This window comes from Ananas comosus, linkage group 13, assembly GCF_001540865.1.
Source record: "Ananas comosus cultivar F153 linkage group 13, ASM154086v1, whole genome shotgun sequence".
In the NCBI taxonomy this organism is placed as follows: domain Eukaryota; kingdom Viridiplantae; phylum Streptophyta; class Magnoliopsida; order Poales; family Bromeliaceae; genus Ananas; species Ananas comosus.
In genome coordinates this window covers 2,231,306-2,254,494 of record NC_033633.1, presented here as the reverse complement: position 1 = coordinate 2,254,494, position 23,189 = coordinate 2,231,306, and the positions used below count along the sequence as shown (strand labels likewise).

General features: G+C 36.9%; 2 protein-coding genes across 3 annotated transcripts; both read left to right on the top strand.

Annotated features, from left to right (window-relative positions):
- On the top strand, nt 6,801-10,701 carry LOC109719059 (BTB/POZ domain-containing protein At3g08570-like). 2 transcript variants are annotated; one of them, XM_020245567.1, is made up of 4 exons: nt 6,801-6,958; nt 7,492-7,558; nt 8,208-9,359; nt 9,527-10,701. In XM_020245567.1, exons 1-4 carry the CDS (start codon nt 6,873-6,875, stop codon nt 10,061-10,063), a joined length of 1,842 nt encoding a protein of 613 aa, XP_020101156.1. In that variant the 5' UTR covers nt 6,801-6,872; the 3' UTR covers nt 10,064-10,701. The 2 variants fall into 2 exon arrangements, with proteins under 2 accessions (XP_020101156.1, XP_020101157.1); XM_020245568.1 differs by lacking the exon at nt 7,492-7,558 and having other exon boundaries at nt 6,868-6,958.
- On the top strand, nt 18,068-21,984 carry LOC109719689 (root phototropism protein 2). The gene is made up of 6 exons (XM_020246471.1): nt 18,068-18,293; nt 18,432-18,501; nt 18,590-18,982; nt 20,399-20,817; nt 20,896-21,151; nt 21,288-21,984. The coding sequence occupies exons 1-6, from the start codon at nt 18,235-18,237 to the stop codon at nt 21,795-21,797; spliced, it is 1,707 nt and encodes a 568-aa protein (XP_020102060.1). The 5' UTR covers nt 18,068-18,234; the 3' UTR covers nt 21,798-21,984.

The window sequence follows — 23,189 nt, the reverse complement described above, 5'->3', positions numbered from 1 at the left end:
TTAAAGTAGGAAAAAATTGATTAGAAATTCACTTACATAACAATACTTTTTATTAAACATAAAAGACATTTGAACTTTCCTAAAAAAACTAATAAAAAAAAACATAATATCAAAAATAAAAAATGAAAACAAATAAGTTATGAAGATATATCTTTTAAGTTACATCTAAAAAGAAGAAGAAGAACTGAGTTACAAACTCTCCGCCACCGGCACCACGCCGCCGCGCGCGTACCCGCCGCCGGGCCCGCCGAACCCCGCGCCCCACCCCCGGCCAAACCCCGCTCCCTCGCGCGCCCCGCGCCTGACACTGCCGACAGCTCGCGCCGCCCGCTCGCGCTGGGGAGAGGGGGAGAGAGGTGCCCGTGTCCCGCGCCGCCGCCCCTCCGCTCGTGCCCGCCCGCGCAGTCGCCCACCCTCGCCCACGCCGCGCCCGCGCCCCGCGCCGGAGCCGGAGCTCGCCCTCTACCTAATGTTGATCTGGTGGAAAGATCTATGTTTAGAGAGAGATTGGGGGAGATAGAGATGGATTGAGGGAGAGAGAGAGAAAGGAGAGAGATAGAGATAGGTTGAGAGAGAGAGGGAGGTACCTTCACAGCTGGTTTAGAGAGAGATTAGGGGAGATATTGAAAGAGAGAGATTGGGGGAGATATTGAGAGAGAGAGAGATTTGGGGAGATATTGAGAGAGAGGAATTTTTTTAGAGATTGGGGGAGATATTGAGAGAGAGAGAGAGAGAGAGGAGTAGAGATAGGAGAGAGAGAGAGAGAGAGAGAGAGAGAGATTGGGGGAGATATTGAGAGAGAGAGAGAGAGATTTGGGGAGATATTGAGAGAGAGGAATTTTTTTAGAGATTGAGGGAGATATTGAGAGAGAGAGAGAGAGGAGTAGAGAGAGAGAGAGAGAGAGAGAGGGGATTGTGAGAGAGGAGCAGAGAGAGAGGGGGGGGTTCGGGGTGCCTCGATAACAGCCCAACAGACGTGGGTTAACAGGAACGCGACACGTGGCGTTAGAGAGTGTCAAATAGTGTTTGTATAGATAGCTTAAAATATTAAAAAAAATTATTTTTCAGGAAAAATTATAAAATACATTTTATTATTTTTAATTTAATTTATAGAAAATAGGAAAGATAATTTTTTTGAAGACCAAACTAACGAAAAATAATCGAAAAACAACCTACTCAAATTTTCTTTCAGAAAGCGAAATATTAATTACGTTTTTTTTAATCCTAATGAAAAAACTTTACATATCCTCTCTACAGTTTTTTTTTTTTTTCATTTTAGTATTATGTGATCTTAATTATAGCACTTAAGTTTTTTTTAAAATTTCTTTTTTTTTTTCATAACACCTATTAATTTTTCGTTAAAATAATCATGTGTGCATTTTGTGTGCCATGAGTCATTGCTTTTGGGCTATTCAGGACTCACTAAAAACGATCAGGATTTTTTTTTTTTTTTTTTTAGAAATAGGTAGCACGTTATCTGCTTCGTTTATTTCATTTAGAAATAAACTTAGCTGGAAATGTGAATCAACTAGGATTCGAACTTAGGTCGCGGATACGAACCACCAAGTCTTTTGTCACTTGCTTTATTTATTTCATTAAAAAGTTTCATATCTTTTTCAGAAACATTTATAAGACATTTCATATGCACATTTAACAAAAAATTAACAGTGTTAAAAAAATAAAATATTCATGTGATATAGTTAAACTATGATTCTGCTGTGAATAAAGTTTGGTTCAAAGTAAAACCATGAGAATATTTTTTTATGAAAAAAATTTTGGTAAAAAAAAGTTTATGTTTATAGCGTTCCGTTTATAGAAAAAAATATATTTTTATTAATATTTATTTGGTTGAAAAAAAATGAATGAAAAAATTTTTACGTAGTGCAGTTTGAGTTTTCGTTTTTCATCAACAAATAGCAAAAAATAAAAATTTCATTTTTTTTAAATTTGTAAAAATATTTTCACGTCGAACTAAATAAAAAAATTACTGAAAATAATTTTTCGATTCGTTTCCGCAAGCGAAACGCCTCTCAAAGAAAAAAAAATAAACTTCAAATACCACTCTTGATTTCGCACTTTCTCACTTTTGTACTGTATGATTTAAAGTATATCAATATAGTATTCTATGATTTTAATTTTTTCTTTTCGTCAGTCCCTCCATTAATTTTTGTTAAATCATATATAAAAAACTTCAGATACATAATTTATAGTTTATCGAATATTTACTTTAGTACCCTTTAATTTTGTTTATCGAATATTACTTTAGTGCACTTTAGTTTTAACGTTGTAACGAAAAAAAAAAAAGGTGAAATGAGATAATAAAAAGAAAAATAAAATTATAAGTTACTAAAGTTAAAAAGTGAGAAATTATAGGGGTGGTACGTGAAGTTTTCGCAATGAAAAATAAACCAAGGTCCATCGCGTAATGGCATTTCGGTGAATAATTCTAACATCAGGGGTCATCTCAGAAGCTTGGCCCAGGCTTTGTACTGTTTGTTCGGTGGAAAGTAACAGTAGTCGCGGGGGGACAGGGCCGTACTTTCCACTGTTTTGCGGAACGGTACTTTTGAATAAAATAAAAGGAAAAAGATAAGAAAACCCCTCAACTGTAGAACGTTTTAAAATAGATCCTCATCTTTTTTTTCTTTTTCTTTTTTTTCAACACCTTGTAGCTTCTAATTTTATAAACCAACCGTGGCTCTCGAAAAGTTCAAATTATTAAATAAGCATCTTTTTAAAAAAACTTAATACATCAAAATACAATAGTTTTGATATTTTTATTAAAAGAAAGTAAATGTGAGGGGTTAAGTTTCATAATTGAATACAGCTGAGATGAATTTCAGTGCATTTTACTCTTACACATATTACATAAATTATGGCTAAAAATAATAATAATAAGGGTTAATTTTTATACATGTCACTGCAAAGTGTAAACATAATGAATGACAAATATATTTATATAAAGTTCAACTTTTATATGTTGTCCCTACAAAAGTCTTAATGTTTTCAAATATATTCCTGCCGTTAGAATACTTTAGAAAACTTAAATTAACTATAGATTAAATACTTAATTCTGGTTAATTTTTGATATTTTTATCCCGTATTATGACTTTTGAAAGAATACATTTGTGATGGTAAAATTAAAAATGTAAACCGTTCTCTGACGGCTCTCTAATAATATCAAACTAGAGGAATATATTTAAAAATATCTGAATTTTTACATAATCAATATATTAAAGTTGATCTTTATCCATGTTTGGTTGGGGATTAAAGGATGGAATAACCTCTTAACCCCCATATTATCCTCAAGCACCACTAAAAATGGATGGGGTTAGCTAATCCCACCTCAAATGGGCTATTCTGGATTAACTAACCCCACCTAATCCTACCAAATCCCAACCAAACACTATTTTCTATTTATAATAATTCACTATCCTTCTTATCCCACCTACTCCAACCAAACACTATTTTTCACTATCTTGGACTAATTCCAACTCCCAACCAAACACAAAAATACTCTAACCCCACCTTAATCCTGAACTTAACTCTATCCCTGAAATAACTAGTTTTTTTTTAATCTCGAACCAAATGATAGCTGTAGGAATATATTTCTCATTCACTATATTTACAGCGACACATATAAAATTAACCCTAATAATAATAATAATAATAATAACAACATTCCACGGATAAAAAGAGGACAAGGAAAAGAAGCACTAACGCATATGATTACCTCCGCCTCGATTTCCGTGTCACCGCTGTCGCATCATTTCCCGCCCTTTCCATCACAAAAGGAAGACCATGTAACAGTTATATATCATGGCCGTTACCACATGTAAATATTAAATATTAGCTAGAGAAATACTTAAATTTATATAATATTTTTCTTTGACGTTAACTTATGTTAAATTTTAGAATAATTTTTCAACTTAGACCCTGTAGTTTAGCTCATTTTTATTTTACTATTTCGTAGTTTTAAAATTTTAATTTTATCCTTCCCTTGTGGTCAACTTTATTTGTAATATATATATATATATATATATATATATATATATATATATATATATATACACACGAACAAAGTAAAATTTTAAACTATCTCGTCGTAAAGTAAAAATAAGCCAAATTACATGAGGGTAAATTGAAGTTTATTTTAAATTTTATGTTTCGTCCGTATAGTAAATTATAAGATGAGTGATATTTTAATTCTTAAATTTTAATTATCATAATTAGCTTTTTATGATTCTATTTAATTACTTGACCGAATGATAATTTATCGCTTATGATTATAAACTAGTAATGTGTGATATTTTAGTGCCAGTCATATATATTATCGGTCTATCTTATTAGAAATACAATAATATTCTGTCAATTTAATTAGATAGTTGGGCTTGATGAGAATAATCTAAATTATAAGTCAAAAATTATACAATTTAAATTGCCATAAAAAGTTGTTAATAACCATGGTATTTCTTAATTACTAAACACACCTACGTCTTTGTAGATTAATGTATGGTAAACTTTAATTTGTCCCTCTGCTTATTTTTTACTTTATTATTTACGATTCAAAAAGTTGCAGCTAACTACTCTGTGATTTTTAATAATTACATAATTGTTAAATATAATATTTTAACCACCAAGTCGCAGAGCAAAAAATAAGTTAAATTATAGAATACCAATTATAATTTTTAAAATTATAGAATGATAAAATAAAAATGTGATAAATAACACGAAAACAAATTGAACCTCACCTTTTAATTTCTTTATTTTATGTATGTACTTCTTAATAATTATAATTTTTATGTCAAATTCAAAGTAAAACTTTGGCATACGCAAAAGCTAAACTCTTTAAAACTTTATGTTTTTGCGTGAACTAAACCCCCTTTTAAGATCGGCTCCGAATCCACATGCATAAACAAATGTCCAAACCAATCTTTCTCACGGTGGACCACGCCGTGCTCCGTGTCTCACCAAAGTTCATCACGTGGACCCACCAGCAAAAAAAACCATGGACCATCAAATGATTGATCACCAAACACCCCTGCATTTTCCATACTAAGTTTTCGTACGCCGGGTCTACAAAGCAGTGTTGTGGAATTTGCATCCGAGAACGAAGAAGAGCGCCTGTGCTGATTGGCTGAATTGTGATGACGTGGTGAACCAGGTTCATCTGGACGTTGTCGACTTCGACGGCCATGGACCGCCCTAAGCAAATATCCTTCATTATACACTTTTTTTTGGATAATTACATTTGGGTCCCTACAAAGCAACGGTATTGAATGTTTTTGCCCACAAAATTTTGTTGTATCGCTATAAAATTTTAATGGTTAAATTATCGCCTTCAATCTTCAAAATATATAAATTTATTCTTATAGGTTGATTACTGTTAGATGATCGTTAAATCAACAAATTTGAATTTTTTTCTAAATTTAAAATTTTAATTTTGTTTTTGTAATTGTGGAGATTGACCTGTTGAAAAAAGAAACTGAAAATTCCTTGACTATAGTCTATTTTGAAATAGATTTTTCATCTTCATCTTTTTCTTTCTTTGATTAAGACGTGGAGCTTCCATCTCTTAAGATTTGAACTATATTAGTTAATAAAGTTACCTTTATTAATTTAATAATTTTATCAGCTTTCAGTCAATTTTTAAAAAATAGTTAAGATCACTAAAATTAATTAAGTTATTAATAAATTTGACAAAAAATTTTATTTAAACAATTATTAAAAAATTAAAATTCTCTATAGGTGAGGGCTCTCCATGCATACTAGTGAAACAATACGATGCGATAGGTAGATAATTAGAGAAAAAAAAAAAAAAGGGCCACAAAGGAAGAGAAAACAGCGACGGAAGGAGCGCAGATAAGAGATGAGATTCATCTTGCCGATAAAAGAAGGTAACAGCCAAAAGAAGAGGAAAAGAAACAATTCAACCCAGTGCAGCAATGTGACCCGATTTAATACAAACTAAAGAAGAGAAGAGAAAAATATGTGGAGGATTGCCGGTTTGAGATGCGGTAAATTTAGAAAAAATAATATATAGGTACATAGATATTGTGTTCTTCGGAGCACGGAGGCCTCTTAAACCGTTTTCGATGATTAAACTTTCAAATCGACAATCGACTCCGTTAAACTTGATCTAACGTATTAGAAATATCTAAAGAATAAATTTTACAATTTTTGATATCATTTATCTAATGATCAAAAAGTTCAAAATTAATATTTTTTAATAATTGATACCTGCTGCTTTCAAATTTAATGATGTAGAAGTATTCAAATCAGATGAAATTTTGATAAAAAATTCTTTATACTATCTACAGTAAGATCAATATCTCTGATCGAAAATTTTAATACTATATCACCACTTTTTTTGAGATTATTATTTTCAGCTGTTGATTTTTAACTGTTTCGATCATTAGGTAAATAATATTAAAAAATTACAAAATTTATTTTTTAAATATTTTAAATATGTTAGATCAAGTTTAATAAAGTCGATCGTCGATTCAAAAGTTTAATTATCGTAAGCGGCTTAGTAGCAGCTACTCTATAGATATAGATATTGTACCTCTATAATACTTAAAGCGGTTCAAGGCTGACGTGGTGAACCAGGTCCATGCACTATGAGGCGCGAAAACCTAACCTATTACCAGCCTTTGTCCCCGAGTCTCCCAGCTATTCCCAGTGGCACGACCGTAATTAATGTTCAAAACCAAGGGCGTAACCGATTCGTCCCTTTCCTTTTTAGTTCTCACTCCCACATTGACACTTCCTCTTACGTTATGCTTCGTCCTTTTCCCCTCTCCCTCTCCCCACTGTAGTAGACTACTCTAGAGAGAGAAAGTGAGAGTTCCAGAGAGAGCGAGAGAGAGAGAATGGGGTTAGCGAACGAGAACCCTTTCCCCTTCTCCGCGGCGAAGCTCTCGACCTCTCCTCGCTTTTGTAATCCGATTAGTAGAAGGTTGCTCTTTTTTTTTTTCGTTTAATTTGCTTATGTTTAGGTGCTATTGTTTGATTCCCATTTGAGATGAGCAAATCGCTAACAATGTACACAAATCAGAGTTTTGAAGTTTGTTTAGGTTGGATTTTTTTCCCCTTTTTTTAAAAAAAAATGTGCGAATTTCTCATTTTATCGAGTGTTTTTGTTCTTCGGGACGTTATCAGAAGCGAAAAGGTTGGGATTTTTTAGACTATTTTGGTTTTTTCCCCCCCCAAAAAAGTGATTTTTGAGGCATAAGAAGTTGTTTTTTTTTCGTTTTGTATTATAAGATTATTGTAGTTGTAATTTGGTGGATGTAGAACGATATTAAGAAAAAGCTGAAGCACTAATTATGTTACGAGAAGGGGAAAAAAAGAAGGAAAAAGAAACCAGAGAAAATGTGGTTTTTGTAACTAGTTAATTGGTGCTATGTGCTATGATCTCTCCAATATTTTGGAAGCAAAAATGTAGATATCGATGTACATAACATTTAAAAAATAAACTTTTTCGTGCAGGATATTCTCAGATGTGGCTGGGGATATAACTATATATGTGGATGGGCAATCGTTTTTATTGCATAAGGTGTGATTATGAAAGCCTTGTACTCTGTTTATCCTCTTTTCTCCTTTTTCCCTAAAACAAAGATTTAGTTCTAATTTTTGCTACCAAATTCTGATTGTACTCTGTTCCGATCGCCATTATCATGTAGGTTAGGTTACCTTTTTTATACATGAATTGTAAAAAAAGAATAGCATTTGTAAGGAGAGTTCTGACATTAACTTACAGTGAAGAATGATAATGGAATGTCTAAACCCTAGATTATCAGAAAAGCAATCTTCTGGGGTTTATGTAGAGATGAAAAATATTGGATTTTTAGTGGTTCTTCTGATACGGTTCCATACGCAGCGAAAGAGAACATATAACTTTGCCGCATATGGTACACTATCATGTTGTCTGATTTTTTATTGTCCCATCTCTATGCATCTCTCTCTTTCTCCTCTCTCTCTTATCACCCTTTCTCACAAAGACGAGTAGAGAGGGTGTTTACGGGTCTTCTGGTGCGGATATGAGAGAGCACAGTTATTGGCATTTTCATCTAATGTTATGTACTTATTCATTTTTGTACAAGCTCCATTTATCATACCTTTTTTCGCTCAAAATACTATTGTACCGTATACGGAAAGATAAACTAGGATTTCATGACATAGTTTGATCTTGTGCTTTTCTGAAGTTCCCTTTGGTTTCTCGGAGCGGAAGAATCCGGAAAATGGTGCTGGATTCCAGGGACCCAAATGTCTTAAAATTGGAGCTCATAAATGTGCCAGGAGGTGCCTCAGCATTTGAACTTGCCGCCAAATTCTGTTACGGGACAAATTTTGAAATAACAACCACCAATGTAGCCCATCTCCGATGCATCGCCGAATATCTGGAAATGACCGAAGACTACCAAGAGGAAAACCTTATTCTTCGAACAGAAACCTATTTGAATGAGATTGTGATGCAAAGCCTCGAAAAGTCTCTAGAAGTTCTATGTTCATGTGAGGGCTTGCTTCCTGTAGCTGAAGAAATTGGCATTATAGATAGATGTATTGATGCAATCGCTGTGAATGCAAGCAAGGAGCAGTTGGTCTCTGGTCTGGCTCACTTAGAATTCGAAGGTGGTTCCGGGAAATTGCGAATGAATTGTCAGGACTGGTGGGTGGAAGATCTTTCGGTACTAAAAATCGACCTATATCAGCGAGTAATTGCTGTGATGAGGAGAACGGGAGTGAGATCTGATAGTATTGTTACATCACTTATGCATTATGCTCAAACTTCTCTAAAGAGCGTCGAGAGAAGGCAAATTTGGGATTCTGGCCTTCTAATTGGGGAAAATCAGAGGTTGATTGTCGAAACTCTCGTGGGTCTCTTAGCAAAAGAGAAGCTCACACAACTTCCTCTATCCTTTTTGTTTGGGATGCTAAGAATGGCAATTGAAGTGGATGCAAGCCTTGATTGCAGGATTGAGCTTGAGAAAAGGATCGGCCTTCAACTAGAAATGGCATCGCTTGATGACCTTCTGATTCCGTCATTGCAGACCAGCGATTCAGTGTTTGATGTTGATACCATACATCGAATCCTGGTAAATTTCCTGCAGAGGGTTGAAGAGGAAGGCTCCGAAGAGTCTTCACAATGCGGTTATGAATCGGATGGTCAGGGTGCTAAATCTCCAAGTCACAGTTCGGTCTTGAAAGTGGGAAGGCTTATGGATGGGTATCTTGCAGAGATAGCACCAGATCCATATCTGAAGCTGCAGAAATTTATGACAATTATTGAGCTATTGCCTGACTATGCTCGTGTGGTCGATGATGGGCTCTACAGAGCTATTGATATATACCTGAAGGTAAGTATTAGAACTACAATACTTTCTTGCATGCTTCAACATCTTTTTGTATGCCTTTTTGTGCATTCTTTTTTCCTTTGCAACTTAATGTCGATTAACACCTTTCTCTTCATTTGTTTTCATTTCATTCTCCTTTATTTGACCCTAAATAAAGATTCTTGATTCAGGCTCATCCGTCTCTCACAGAGTCCGAATGCAAGAAGCTATGCAACCTCATAGACTGCCAGAAGCTCTCCCAAGATGCCTCAAACCACGCAGCCCAAAACGACCGCCTCCCCGTCCAAATGGTCGTCCGCGTTCTCTACTTTGAGCAACTCCGCTTAAAAACTTCGCTTTCTGGAAACTTCGGCGACAGCTCATTCTCCCAAAGGATTGTGAACAGCAGTGGGGTCCCGAGCGCAGCAATGTCCCCACGGGACAATTATGCATCTCTCAGGAGGGAAAACCGCGAGCTTAAACTCGAGATCTCAAGAATGAGGGTGAGGCTTAGTGAACTAGAGAAGGAACAAGCAGTTATGAAGCAAGGGATGAGGGATGGTAGATCGGGCGAGCACGGGAAAGCCTTTTTTGCATCTATTTCCAAAGGTATAGGCCGCATAACAATGCTCGGCCCAAATGCTAGAAAGCAATCTAAAAGTGCGAGGAAGTCACAAGGACCGACAGAAGGGAAGAGTCGGAGAAGACAGAAGCGATCGGTCCTGTAACGATGCAAGAAGTGCTTTTACTTGTTCAGTGTTCAGAGTAAACTCTGAACAGGGTTTTTGCAAGAAAGCCTATCCATCATATTGTTGATTTTGCGACTTTGATCCCTTTTTCTTCGGTTTTTGACAATTTTGGGTTGAAATCTCTCTTCATGGACTGACATTCCCATATAGCACTTCTTGGTGATAATTGATGAATTATATGTATCTGAGATTGCAGGCAGGACATTTCGGTCCATAAAACTGTACTCCAGTCCAAAATTGCAAATCCGAGAAAAGCCGATCTAAGTTGGAGAATTTGCAAAATGGTCAACCACGATCGATCATTGGAGAGTTTGCCGATGAGCTGTATTCGCCATTGAACATGGTGGGGGATAGTGCAGGTGGATGAGTAATTAAAGTAAGAAAAGTGTATTTTACATCATATGCTACTCTATGGCTGCTTCTTTCAAGCCAATATGTGCTTTTCATTTCAGCTGTTTTAAGTAGATTAGCGCTAGCTCACAGAGATCTTTTATCAATTGCAGCTGGAAATTGGTATGTACTATATGCTTTTTATGTGCACAGAGAAATGCAAGGGGCATCTTTATCTTTATTATTATGCATTAAAGTATCACTTTGGATGTTTGTTTTAAAGAACTGAAGATCACTTCACATGCTTATTTGTCTAATGATCTTGTCATGAAAGTGTATTATTCTTGTTGTATGCCCATTTTTTATTCTGCTTTCTCGGTTCTCTTTGGTGTTTTAAACCCTACAAAATTATGTTTTCTTCGGAACCCTAGTTTGGAAGTACAGTTATGATCTAGTTATTTGCTGCTTAGGTTTGTTTCCTAAACTAATGAAACAAAAAGGTTTTATTCTATTCACAAGTTGAGAGAGCACGGTTATATCTAGAAATAACTTCTTGTCTTATCAATTGTTCTTTTAATATAGTAAATACAGGGAAAAGAACTTAAATTGTCATTATATATTTTTTTTCTCTAGAGGATAGGAATTGTGTTTTTAATTTTTAATTTTTTTTTTGAGAATTCCATAGAAACACTTTCCATTCAAACGCTTATTATTAGTTTGTTTACAATCTCCTCAAAATAAGAATGAATAACTTATCTAATAACAAGTACAAATATGAAAGACCAGGTATATCTAAAGGATGTACCACTTTATTATTATCCTCATGGAAGTGTATTAATACACAAGTCCATAAGTACCCACCTCAAATCCACAGATAATTTTGATACTAAGATATGAAGAGTTCCAACTTGCAATAATGTAATTGTTTCCCTTTTTAAGTCATTATCAAAATCTTTGAGAGGATTGGCATCAATATCCTCCTCTTCTTCTACAAGTTAGGTATTGTCCTCATTAGGTGTGGAAAATTTATACCTTGCAACTGATGTCCCACGTGGATCTCTGCACTACGCTCTTTCAGTAATTCATCTTATCTTATATTTCAATTAACATAGTTGAGTAATTATATTTTTTTGAATTAAAATTAAAATGATGATAAAGTTGATTTATAGTATCTGACGTGTGTGACTATATGATATTCTCACACATCATAGAGGAAGAGGAACATACTTTGGTATATAAAACTAGCATCTATTATTAATTTCGGGCAAATAGTTTTAGGTCTAAGAAACTATCTTAAAAGAGTCGCTTTTAGAATTCCTCATTGATTGATGATTTTAGGGTTTGTTAGTAGGACCGATCAGAACGTCAAATCCTAAATAGAAGGAGTTTGTTATACTTATATTGTAAATGAATTACTCAAACTTTGCGATGTATGGTGTTAGATATAACGAAACAGTCACTATATTTTAAAAATTTAAGTTGAACAATAAAGTTAACTTGAATTAAATGAAAAAAAAATTAATTTATAACACTAGGAGTATGACGTGACTCGTACTCAGGATTTCCTACTCTGATACCATGTTGAATAATAAGAAACAATCATTGTACTCTAAATGCTTAAGTTGGTAGAAAATGATGTTTAAATATTTTTATACTTAACACGCGGGATGGCGTGGTGCACCAAGAGTCACTCTCAAGAGTGGGGGCTCCAAATTTCCAAACCACACAAGCTTTGGAAAAACACCAAATGGGAACATGTGGTGCAACTTAGCTTTACCAAATGTGGCAATTAACACTTTGCTTGTTCTCCCATTCTAATATTGCAAGGCTCCCTTCAAGCTCATCCACTAGTCAAAGTTATGACAAAAGTGTTGCTGTCTCCTTCTACTAAAGTCTGAGTCTTTGAGTCACTATCTTGAATAGCATTGCCTTTATACAACTCTCCCAAGTTCATGTATTTCCCTACATGCATATATAGTGTCTCACATGAATGGAGATTCCCTCTCTTCTCCTTTTTAGTTAATTCCTTGTGGTTGATTTAGTTACCTTTTCTTTGTCTACATGTTTCCCTGTAGTTTTCCCTTCCTTTACTTTTCATGGGAGATTTTTTAGAGATGACCTTTATGGGGATAAGATATATATATAAAAAGGGAACAGTTGTTTTAGGCCTAATTGTATTTATCTTGGTCTATGGAGGCCTTAATAGGGAGAGAACAATTCTGATAATTGTAGTTAGAATTACTTGAGCTGTTCAAATAGTATGTTAAATATAAAAATGTTTAAACTCCGTTATCTAAAAGCTTAAGCTTTTAGAGTACAACGGTTATTTCACATGGTATCAGAGCACTGATAGTTTAATTTTTGTGGCAAGTTCTTCGCCATCTTTATCATGTCGACAAGTGAGGGAGCAAATGGCAGCACCAAACCTATCGACAGCACCAAACCTGTTAACTCTGATTCTCCATACTACCTACATCCTTTTGACAACCTAGGTACAGTATTTGTGTCTTGCCCTTTGAATGGGGATATTTAAGATGTACAAAACAATATTAATAAAATCATTGAGCCTTGTAATATTTTCTTCATGGTATCAGAGCAGGAGGTCCTGAGTTCGAGTCACGCCAGGCTCCTAGCATATTAATTCCCTCCCATTTAATTCAAGCCCACGTCATGGGCCGATTAAAATGTTTCGAGCCCAGACGTGAGGGGGAGTGTTAAATATAAAAATGTTTGAACTCCGTTCTCTAAAAGCTTAAACTTTTAGAGTACAACGGTTGTTTCACATAGTATTACAGACAATAAAAGGTTATTTAGTTGATTACCAAAATAGAATTAAACACTTTTTTTTTTTAGAGAGATAAGTAGTATATGCTACCTGTTTCGTTTATTTCATTTAGGAATAAACTTAGCTAGAAATGTGACTCAACTTGAATTCGAAGTTAGGACCTCAGGTACCAACTATCAAGGCTCTGGAAAACCAAAACTCCCCTCAAAGTTAAAATATTTGGCTGGCTTGTGCTGAGGCGGAAGGTACTTACTAAAAACAATCTCCTAAAAAGGGGTTGGTTTGGCGAGGTCAAGTGCGTCCTATGTTTGGATGAACCGGAGACTATTGACCATCTGTTTTTGAACTCCTATGTGTCTCGTGAGCTACTAGGTAGCCTTTTACCAAGCAAAAGCCGCCTACGGACGTGTGAATCTGTACGTGACTTGTGGAAGGACTGCAACGGTAAATGCGGGGCGATGGCTAGGAGGGAGGCCGGAATCTTAGTTGCTACCTGGTGGGTGATTTGGCTAGAACGTAACAGGAGAATTTTTGAAAACAAGAAGCTCACGCTGAGAGAGGTGTTGTTGGATTTACGATCTCTTTGCGAATCGTGGGACTCCTATTGCATCTAGTTTTTTTTTTTTTTTTTTCGGTTTTCGGTTTCGGTCCTGTGGAAGCCTAGTTGCTTCCCGCATTTGCTAAGTTCAATCTCTTTATGAATAAAGCGGCAGCATGCTACCTTCTCTCAAAAAAAAGTTCTTTGCCACTTGCGCTAGGAACGGTCGGCATATATATATACACACACTTGTGTTGACAATAGTATCCGAATACTAATTACTTGTGCAGTTGATAGAGATATTACTTTTATCTCATTCAATATGATTTTTTTAAAAAGTTTTTTTTTGCTATAAATTAATTGCCAGAATAGTTTATATATATATATATATATATATAAAGTTTGGCTGCTATGCTATCGATAGCATCAAATACTTGGTGCTATTAAGTTTTCTGCCGTTAGATTAACCCCTTTAATTATTTTTACCCATTAGATTATACTATTCAACCAACCACCTACTCAATCCTAGAGAGCCCACATCATCCTAACCGCATATTTCTCAATCCAAGGGTCGAAAACCTAATAGCACAAAGCTGTTAGTGTTATTAGGTTTTCAGCCCTTGGATGAAAAAATGTATAGTTAGGATAATGTGATGTGGATCCTCTTAAATTTGAGTAAGTTGTTGGTTTAAAAGTATAATCTAACGGGTGAAAATAATGAAAGGATTAAATCTAACGGCACAAAACACGGTAGCACCAAGTGCTTGGTACTATCGATAGTATCCCAGCCGGACTATATATATATATATATATATGGGCTAGGGCTACTATCTTATTAATAGGATGGTAGCACTTGTCCTATCAAATTGTTCTTGATGATAGAGATTTCGAATCGATGATCGGAGCCGTTGAAGTTGATCTAGAATATTTGAAATATCTANTCATACAAAACAGTTTTTTTGAAATTATTCTCGCTACAATTACATTATTGTGTTGTTGTGGCTGTGGAAAGATCCTTATGTCATCACCAAGTAAGATTAAAAAGGGAAAAGGAAAAAGACATATAGAAGTATAAGAATGCGTAGTTTTGTACTTAAAATTTGGACTCAATAGGCCTGTCAACATCAAATTTGGCATTAGATCTACATTGTCTCTTAATTGTCCATAGCCAAAATTTTCCAATATTCCTGAAACAGTTTATAATTCATGGTTCTTATACAGTTTATAATTCATAAAATGATTCTTTTTAGAACCGTTGTTATATCGGTAAATTCATATATAACGTCTTAGATTTTCTTTACTTAAATCAACTATTTTTTTTTTTCATATCGTATTTCTCGATTCATCAAAAGCTTAAAAGAATAGTATTATAGAAAAGCCATAGTAGTAGTACTTAAAATAATATATGGCGATCGATTGTATCTAGCGTAGTTGGTTAAGAGTTTGATGGTTGGCATCTGAGGTCCCAAATTCGAAAAAAAATATGTATTAATAAGGCTAGGGCTACTATATATACTCTTATGAGTATTAACTCATTTGTACTCATAATTAAGTTTTCTGCCGTTGGATGAAAGGATGTGCGATTAGGATGATAGTACTTTCCTAGAGTTGAGTGGGTGGCTGGTTAAATACTATAATCTAACGGATAGAAATAATCAAAGAGGTAGATCTAACGACCGAAAATTTATGAGTACAAAAGGATGTACACTTACAAGAGTATAATAACTGGACTCGTATTAATAAAGCACCAATTTTGGTAGGAGAAGTACTGATCAATCAAGTTTTTTGAAGATTCTATTGATTGATTTATACATGTAATACGAAGTACCAAAAGAGTAGAATACTCTTTTGAGTGATCTAAAGCATTTCCTATTTTGCACAAGTCACTAGCATCACCTACTCCAATCGAGCAATAAATAAAAGGATCATAGATTGTTTTGAATTGACTATCGAATTTTTCAAAATTTTAATTTTACTACTCAGCCATTCAATTTATTTGATTTGAATATGTAGATACCTTTTTGACTTCAAAGTATAAATTTATTATTTATTTTTAACAGATTTAATTAGTATACTTTGTACGGTTCTCACAACTATAAAACTATAAAAGTATTAATTAGCTTAAATTTTAAAGTCAGAGTATCATTGAATAATTCAAATCAAATAAATTAAAAGTTAGATAGAAAATTAAAATTTTAAATAATTAAATAATTAATTCAAAGTAAATGATAATTTAACTCAGTTATATATTCATATTTACCAAATTAAATTGTGATCGTGACACAATATTTTTCTTTAAAAAAAGAGTAAATTTCAAACACCACTCCTGTGATTTTGCACATTCTCATTTTAGTGCCCTGTGCTTTAAGGTGTATCAATTTAGTACTCCATAGTTTTATTTTTCTTCTTTCGTCAGCTCCTCCGTTAACATTTCGTTAAGTTATATACAAAAAACTTCATATATCCACCTAGATTTATCGAATATTCACTTTAGTACATTTTAATTTTAACTTTGTCACTGATTTAACAAAAAAAATTAATAGAGAAGATAATAAAAAAATAAAATAAAATTACGGAGTACTAAATTGATACACTTTAAATCATAAAGTACTAAAATAAAAAATTTACATGGATGGTATTTAAAATTTTTCTTAAAAAAAAAAAAATACGGTAGGTGTCGTATGTTCTATTCTATTGAACCGTATCTTTTCCTCTCACCGCACCGGGGCAAAGCCCGCGTGGGCCCCACGGTGGGGCCGGGGCCCACGTGTACTTCGATCCTTGGCTGTGCGTTCCCGGCACGGATTCCCGTGGGGCCCGCCACGTTATCCTCTGTCCCCCCGCGGCCCTGTGTGGTGACGTGGCCCGTCGGGCGCCGCGCGCTCGCCCTCGGGAGGTGCGGGGTCGGAGGGCTTCTCCTCCACTCGTTCCCGCGCCTGGTGGCCGACACCGACCCCGACGCTGCCGTCTTTGTCCCATTTCTGAGCCGAAACCGCTGCCAGCCGTTGCGCTTCTCCCGAAAGTATTCGATTTCGCACTTTTTTTACTTTAATATTCTGTGATTTAAAGTATATTAATTTAGTATTATGTGATTTTTTTTTTTCGTCAATTTGTCCGTAAATTTTTCGTTAAATCATATATAAAAAATTTCAAATATCCTATTTATAGTTTATCGCATATTCACTTTACTACCTTTTAGTTTTAACGTTATTACTGATTTAACGACAAAAATTAGTAGAGGGGATAACCAAAAGAGATAAATAAAATCACAGAGTACGAAAATGAGAAAGTGCGAAACTACAGGAGTGGTATTTGAAGTTTTTCTAAAAAATAATATAACTCAAGTTATGTTACATCTCCACTTTATCTATTATTCTAAAATGTCGAAGTCAAGTTCCACCGCGCTCAACCTTCTCCAATAGAATTATCTCCTTTACAATGGATTAGGATTATCTTTAAATAATAATGAAAATTTTAATTATTTAATATGTTGAATTTTGTGGGGCTAAATTTATTACTATATTTAGAAGGTAATAGAATTTATTTACTTACATCAAAACAAACACCAGTAACTCTAGTTACACTAGTATTAAGTTATACCAAAAAACGAATAAAAGTATTTAAATTTAATTTTCAGAATGCATGAATTACATCAAAACAAATAACGAAAAATAATTACATTTCAGAAAAACTTCAACAACACTACATTTGAGTTATGTTGCATTTAGAGACTCGTCAATCTAAATGCTTCCGAAGCTGCTAAGTTTTTTGGCTTTTTAGCTGAGATCAGCAAGTGGCTTGCGCAAATAGTTGGTATTTCATATTGTCGGTCACGAGACTAGAGCTCAGTCTCCTGTATACCAGCTAAAAATAGAGAAATTCAGTTCCCGCTTTTTTAAAAAATAAGATAAATTATCGGTCTTTTTGGTTAGGGTTTTGAGTAAGGCATACCAACTTATTAATTTTTTTCCATAATAAAATGTTACTGAAAATTTTATTTATTACTCAAAAATCAAAATATAAATAAAAATAAAGATAAAGCAACAAATACACCCTCAAATATGGAAAATACCATGCATCTTAAATCGCATGCATACGTAAAATTAAAAAGTTTTTGTTGGCAAGGATGATTTGACAAATAAGTCATTCAATCTTATCCACGTGAATTTTATGACAGTCGGACTATTCGTAAGTACAAGCCGAGCTAAGCCGAAGCCGAGCCGAGCTGAACTGTGGCGCAGTCAATCCAACCACATCCTCCGGTGAGTGAGACACGAGGCTCGGCTTAGAAGCGACGCAGTTCAAGTCCCAATTGACCAAAAATTTCCAGCTAGATTTAAAACAAAGCACAACACAACACGAATCTCTCTCTCCGTCTATATATCCCCCACAAAAAGCACTTCTCATCATCTTTCTACTGATCAAAGCAAAAGCAGAAGCAGAAGCAGAAGCAGAAGCAGAACTGCAGGAGCAGAAGCTGCTTCTTCTCCCTTTTCCATGGCCGTAGCTTCTCCAAACTCCCACTTCTCCACTGCCATGGAGAGAACCGGCCAATGGTTCGTGAATACCTATCACTCTCTTTTTTAATTTCCCAGCAATAATAATAATATAAAAAAAACTCATCAAAATTCTACATAGGCCCTTGCATTTTTCGTTAATTAGGACACAGCCCATTAATTTCTTCCGAATTTTAGGGTTTTCTCTCAAGAGGTCCCCGCCGATGTCGTCGTTGAGATCGGAGATTCTCGCTTCCCTCTCCACAAAGTAAGCATACCTTTTGTTTTGAATTACAGTTGATTTTAGTGTATAAAAACTTTCTGCACACTTAATTAGAATAAGCATGTATATGCAGTTCTTGTTGGTGGCGAGGAGTGGGTACATGCGGCGGCGGATTCTGGAGGCGAATCCGTCGGAGGTGGTGCGTGTCGATCTCTCCGGCCTGCCAGGCGGGGCGGAGGCGTTCGAGAAGGCCGCAAAATTCTGCTACGGCGTCAACTTCGAGATCACGGTGCACAACGTGGCGGCCCTGCGGTGCGCGGCGGAGTACCTGGAGATGACCGAGGAGGCGGACCCCGGCGGCGGAAGCAGCAGTCTCGCGCGAAGGGCGGAGGAGTTCCTGTCGCAGGCGGCGCTGAAGACGCTGCCCGGGGCGGTGGCGGTGCTCCGGAGCTGCGAGGAGGGGCTGCTGCCGTGGGCGGAGGAGCTCAGAATTCTGCAGCGGTGTGTGGACGTGATCGCCTTGAAGGTTAGCTTGATTAAGCTCGGCCTCTTTGTGAACTTTGAGTCGTTATTAGTTTTTTTTTTTTTTTCCGGAGAATTGTTGAGAAATTTAAGAGGGACTATCCACGCCAAGGTGGTTATAATCCACCGAAGTCTCTAAAACAGTGAATAATATATATATGTATATATATATATATATATATAGTAATTATATATAAAATTTTATATTTTGATTCAAAATTTAAAACTTTTGATATTTATTAAATTTTTAAAAGTTTTCACAATTTCTAGAATTTTATTTTTAATTCCTAATCTTAAATTTAACTTACTAATCATTATTTCTAATTTTGTTACTCATCAAAATTAAGAATTTACAATCTCTAAACTCTATAAAAATTATGAAAGATTCAATTTATATAATACATACGGTACATAAATCGGATGAATCAAATTTAACATATAGATTTCATTTAAATCATGTAAAATGATCGTTTACTAAAAAATAATATAATTAATTTCTTGACAAGCTAAAAATTTTTAAATCTGCTATAACAGCTATGGAAAAGGGTAATAACAATGGGGATAATAAACATTTAACATATTGAGATCTTAATTTTAAATCATTGTAAATATTGTTGTATAAAAAAATATATAATTTAAATTCTTCAAACTGCAAAATTTTAAATCTCTAAGACTCTAATGAATTAATTAATTTTATTAATAATATGCATAATCAAATCGTATAATACAATTTAACAATGATTAGATTAATTTAAATCACTTAAAATATCGGTTTAGTAGTAAAAATACATGAATTTAAATGTTTAAGTGAAAAATTGTTAAGAATACTAGTGTATATGTATATTATATAGCATATACTACCATTAATTTTTATTAACAATTTATTCTACATAATTTACTTCCCTTCTATCTATTGATTTTTTAAAAATTATTTTGATAGATTTATCTCAAATCTTCTCATATAAATCTTATAAAATATAAGTGATGTATACAATTTATTTGGGCAATAATATCAATTTTTTAAGATTTAACATTAAATTATTTTTCCATATAATTTTTATTTATTTAATAATTAGACTTATAAAATATATAAAAATATTAAAAAAATAAAATTTAATAAAAATATTTTAGATCCGGCAGTACCTCCCGCGCGCGTATTGTCACTAGTAGTATATAAACGTGCATTCGATGGAGAATAGTCTATAGTTTACGTAGTTGTTTTTTTTGCTGGATGATTATAATATGTTTGAAAAAGTATCGCAAGGTGATGCTACTGTTAGAAGGAACTCTGAATTAATTGCGAGGAGATTTTCAAACGGTATTTTGCTGAAGACTGATTACATGCTGAAAACAAGAAGTTGAGGCTTACTAAAGACACAAGCAGTTTCTAAAACTCGCGCTTTTTTCGTTTTTTATTCAGGCCTGCAATGAATCCAACTTTCCGGACGCGTCGCTCGCGAGTGGTGGGCGGCCGAGCTCGCCGCCTCGCCACGCTCCCTTCCAGAAGGTCGCTCTCCGCCATGCGCTCTCGCACCGCGGGCGCCTGCCCGCAATCCCTCCACGCGTCGCCGCCTACTTAACGAGCTCTTCCCTCCCCAGACCTCCTCCCGGGCCGGCGCCGGCGGCCGCGCCACCGCCGTCGCCGGGCGGCGCACGGCGACACACTCTCGCCGGTGGCCTCCTCGAATCCATCCGTGCTCCCTCCTCCCCCCGGACCGCCGCGACGCCCCGCTCCCCCGTCGGCTTCCTCTGCCTCCTCCTCCGCCCGCGATCGCCCTCGCCGTGTCACCGCCTCCCGCCACGAGCTGAGCGCCGAATCGCAGCGAAGTCCCTCGACAGGCAGCTGCGAGCCGACTCCTCGCCGTCGCCTCGACCAGCGCCGGCGAGGGCGAATCGCCGTACTCGCACAGCATAAAGCCGGATCATCGCGGATTCGTTTGAGCACGAGGCCGCGGCCGGCGCCGGCGCCGGCGGCCTGCTGTACGGCGGCGGCGCCGCCCTCTGCTCTGCCGCCATGCAGAAGGTGGCGCGCACCGTCGACGCCTTCGTCAGTGAGATCGCCACCGACGTGGACCTCTCCGTCTCCAAGTTCGCCGGCATCGCCGGCGCCCTCCCCAAGTCCTCCCGCCACTTCGATGACGATCTCTACCGCGCCGTCGACATCTATCTCAAGGTTCTTCTAAATGAATAACATAATAATAATAATAATAATAATAATAATAATAATAATAATAAAGATTTATTATATTACTATCACATCAGCGATACATTATAATTCAGATATTAAACTATACTGTATACATGTTCAGGCGCACTCTGATCTGGACGAGATTGAGAGGGAGAAGGTGTGCAGTGTGATGGACCCGCTGCGGCTGTCGTACGAGGCGCGGCTGCACGCGGCGCAGAACAAGCGGCTGCCCCTCCAGATCGTCCTCCACGCGCTCTACTACGACCAGCTCAAGCTCCGCAGCAGCTCCGCCTCCCAGCCGCAAGCGGCAGCGGTGCCGAAGCAGCACGGCGATGCGTCCCTCACGCGCGAGAACGAGGCGCTCCGGTCCGAGCTTGCGCGCATGCGCCTCTACGTGTCCGAGCTCGAGCGCACCAACGCGCCCGCGCTGGCTGCGTCGAAGTCGTCTTCGGCAACACCAGGCCCGCCCAAGAAGCCGACGACGTTCTTCGCCTCCGTGTCCCGCAAGCTCGGGAAGCTGAACCCGTTCAGGCACGGCGGGGCCAAGGACACGTCGATGCTCCACGACGACGCGGCGGCGGGAGGGGTAGACGTGACCAAGCCCCGGAGGAGGAGGTTCTCGATATCGTGATTTTGGAGGGACAAAAGTGCAAAATATTTGGTCCTGCTTTGATTTGTTTGGCTAATTTGTGTGTATATAAATATATCTCTCTATGTGGAATTGTTATTTGTTCAAGTTTTAAAAGAGTTTGTTGCTTGGTATGGCTTTTTAAGAATACGGGATTTCATTGATTTGAGGTTTAAGGGCTTCTTCAATATTTCTTCTTCATCTTATTTTGTTCCATTTTAAATTTTAGATTATATAATCGGTAAATACCGATTCTCATAATTAGTATCAGAGAAAATCATATTTCCATCACGTCTAATATCTTACACTATTGAATCAAAAGGAATGGGAACGAAAGTATAAAAAATAGGGTTATTTGCATACACGTCCCTGCAAACATAGTGAATTGCGAAAATATTCCTGCAAAACGGAAACTCCATAAGCTGTCCCTGCAAAAGTCCTAATTTATGCAGATATGTCCCTCTGATTAACATATGTTAGAGAACTGTTTATTTTTTAACAGTTTTAATGTGAAATGACCATTTTGCCCTCACAAATATATCCCTCCAAAAGCATTTTCCCCCTTTCTTTCTCTTNTATATAATTTTTATTTAATTAATAATTAGACTTATAAAACTATATAAAAATATTAAAAAAATAAAATTTATTATAAAAATATTTTAGATCCGCAGTATCGCGCGGGTATTTCACTAGTATATATAAACGTGCATTCGATGAGAGCATAGTACTATAGTATTAGTAGTTGTTTAGTTTTGCTGGATGATATAATACTGTTTGAAAAAGTATTGCAAGTGATCTACTGTTAGAAGGAACTCTGAATTAATTGCGAGGAAGATTTCAAAATCGAGAATTTTGCTGAAGATGATTACAGCTGAAAACAAGAAGTTGAGGCTTACTAAAGACACAAGCAGTTTCTAAAACTCGCCTTTTTTCTTTTTTATTCAGGCCTGCAATGAATCCAACTTTCCGACGCGGTCGCCGCCGGAGTGGTGGGCGGCCGAGCTCGCCGCCCTCGGCCCCGCCTCCTTCCAGAAGGTCCTCTCCGCCATGCGCTCCCGCGGCGCCTCCCCGCAATCCCTCGCCACCGCCGTCGCCGCCTACTCCGAGCTCTCCCTCCCCGACCTCCTCCCCGGCCGCGCCGGCTCCGCCGCCACCGCCGTCGCCGGCGACCACTCTCGCCGGCGCGCCCTCCTCGAATCCATCGTCTCCCTCCTCCCCCCCGACCGCGACGCCCCGCTCCCCGTCGGCTTCCTCTGCCTCCTCCTCCGCGCCGCGGTCGCCCTCGCCGTGTCCACCGCCTCCCGCCGCGAGCTCGAGCGCCGAATCGCAGCGTCCCTCGACCAGGCAGCTGCCGCCGACCTCCTCGCCGTCGCCCTCGACCCCGCCGGCGAGCGA

Bases quoted from the DNA above. Each gene is read 5' to 3' on its own strand.
- LOC109719059 (XM_020245567.1), top strand. From the start codon at position 6,873: ATGGGGTTAGCGAACGAGAACCCTTTCCCCTTCTCCGCGGCGAAGCTC. The intron at 7,559-8,207 runs GTGTGATTATGA...GCTTTTCTGAAG, and splicing joins AATCGTTTTTATTGCATAAG to TTCCCTTTGGTTTCTCGGAG. The intron at 9,360-9,526 runs GTAAGTATTAGA...TTCTTGATTCAG, and splicing joins CTATTGATATATACCTGAAG to GCTCATCCGTCTCTCACAGA.
- LOC109719689 (XM_020246471.1), top strand. From the start codon at position 18,235: ATGGCCGTAGCTTCTCCAAACTCCCACTTCTCCACTGCCATGGAGAGA. The intron at 18,983-20,398 runs GTTAGCTTGATT...TTTTTTATTCAG, and splicing joins TGGACGTGATCGCCTTGAAG to GCCTGCAATGAATCCAACTT. The intron at 20,818-20,895 runs GCAGCTGCGAGC...CACAGCATAAAG, and splicing joins GCAGCGAAGTCCCTCGACAG to CCGGATCATCGCGGATTCGT.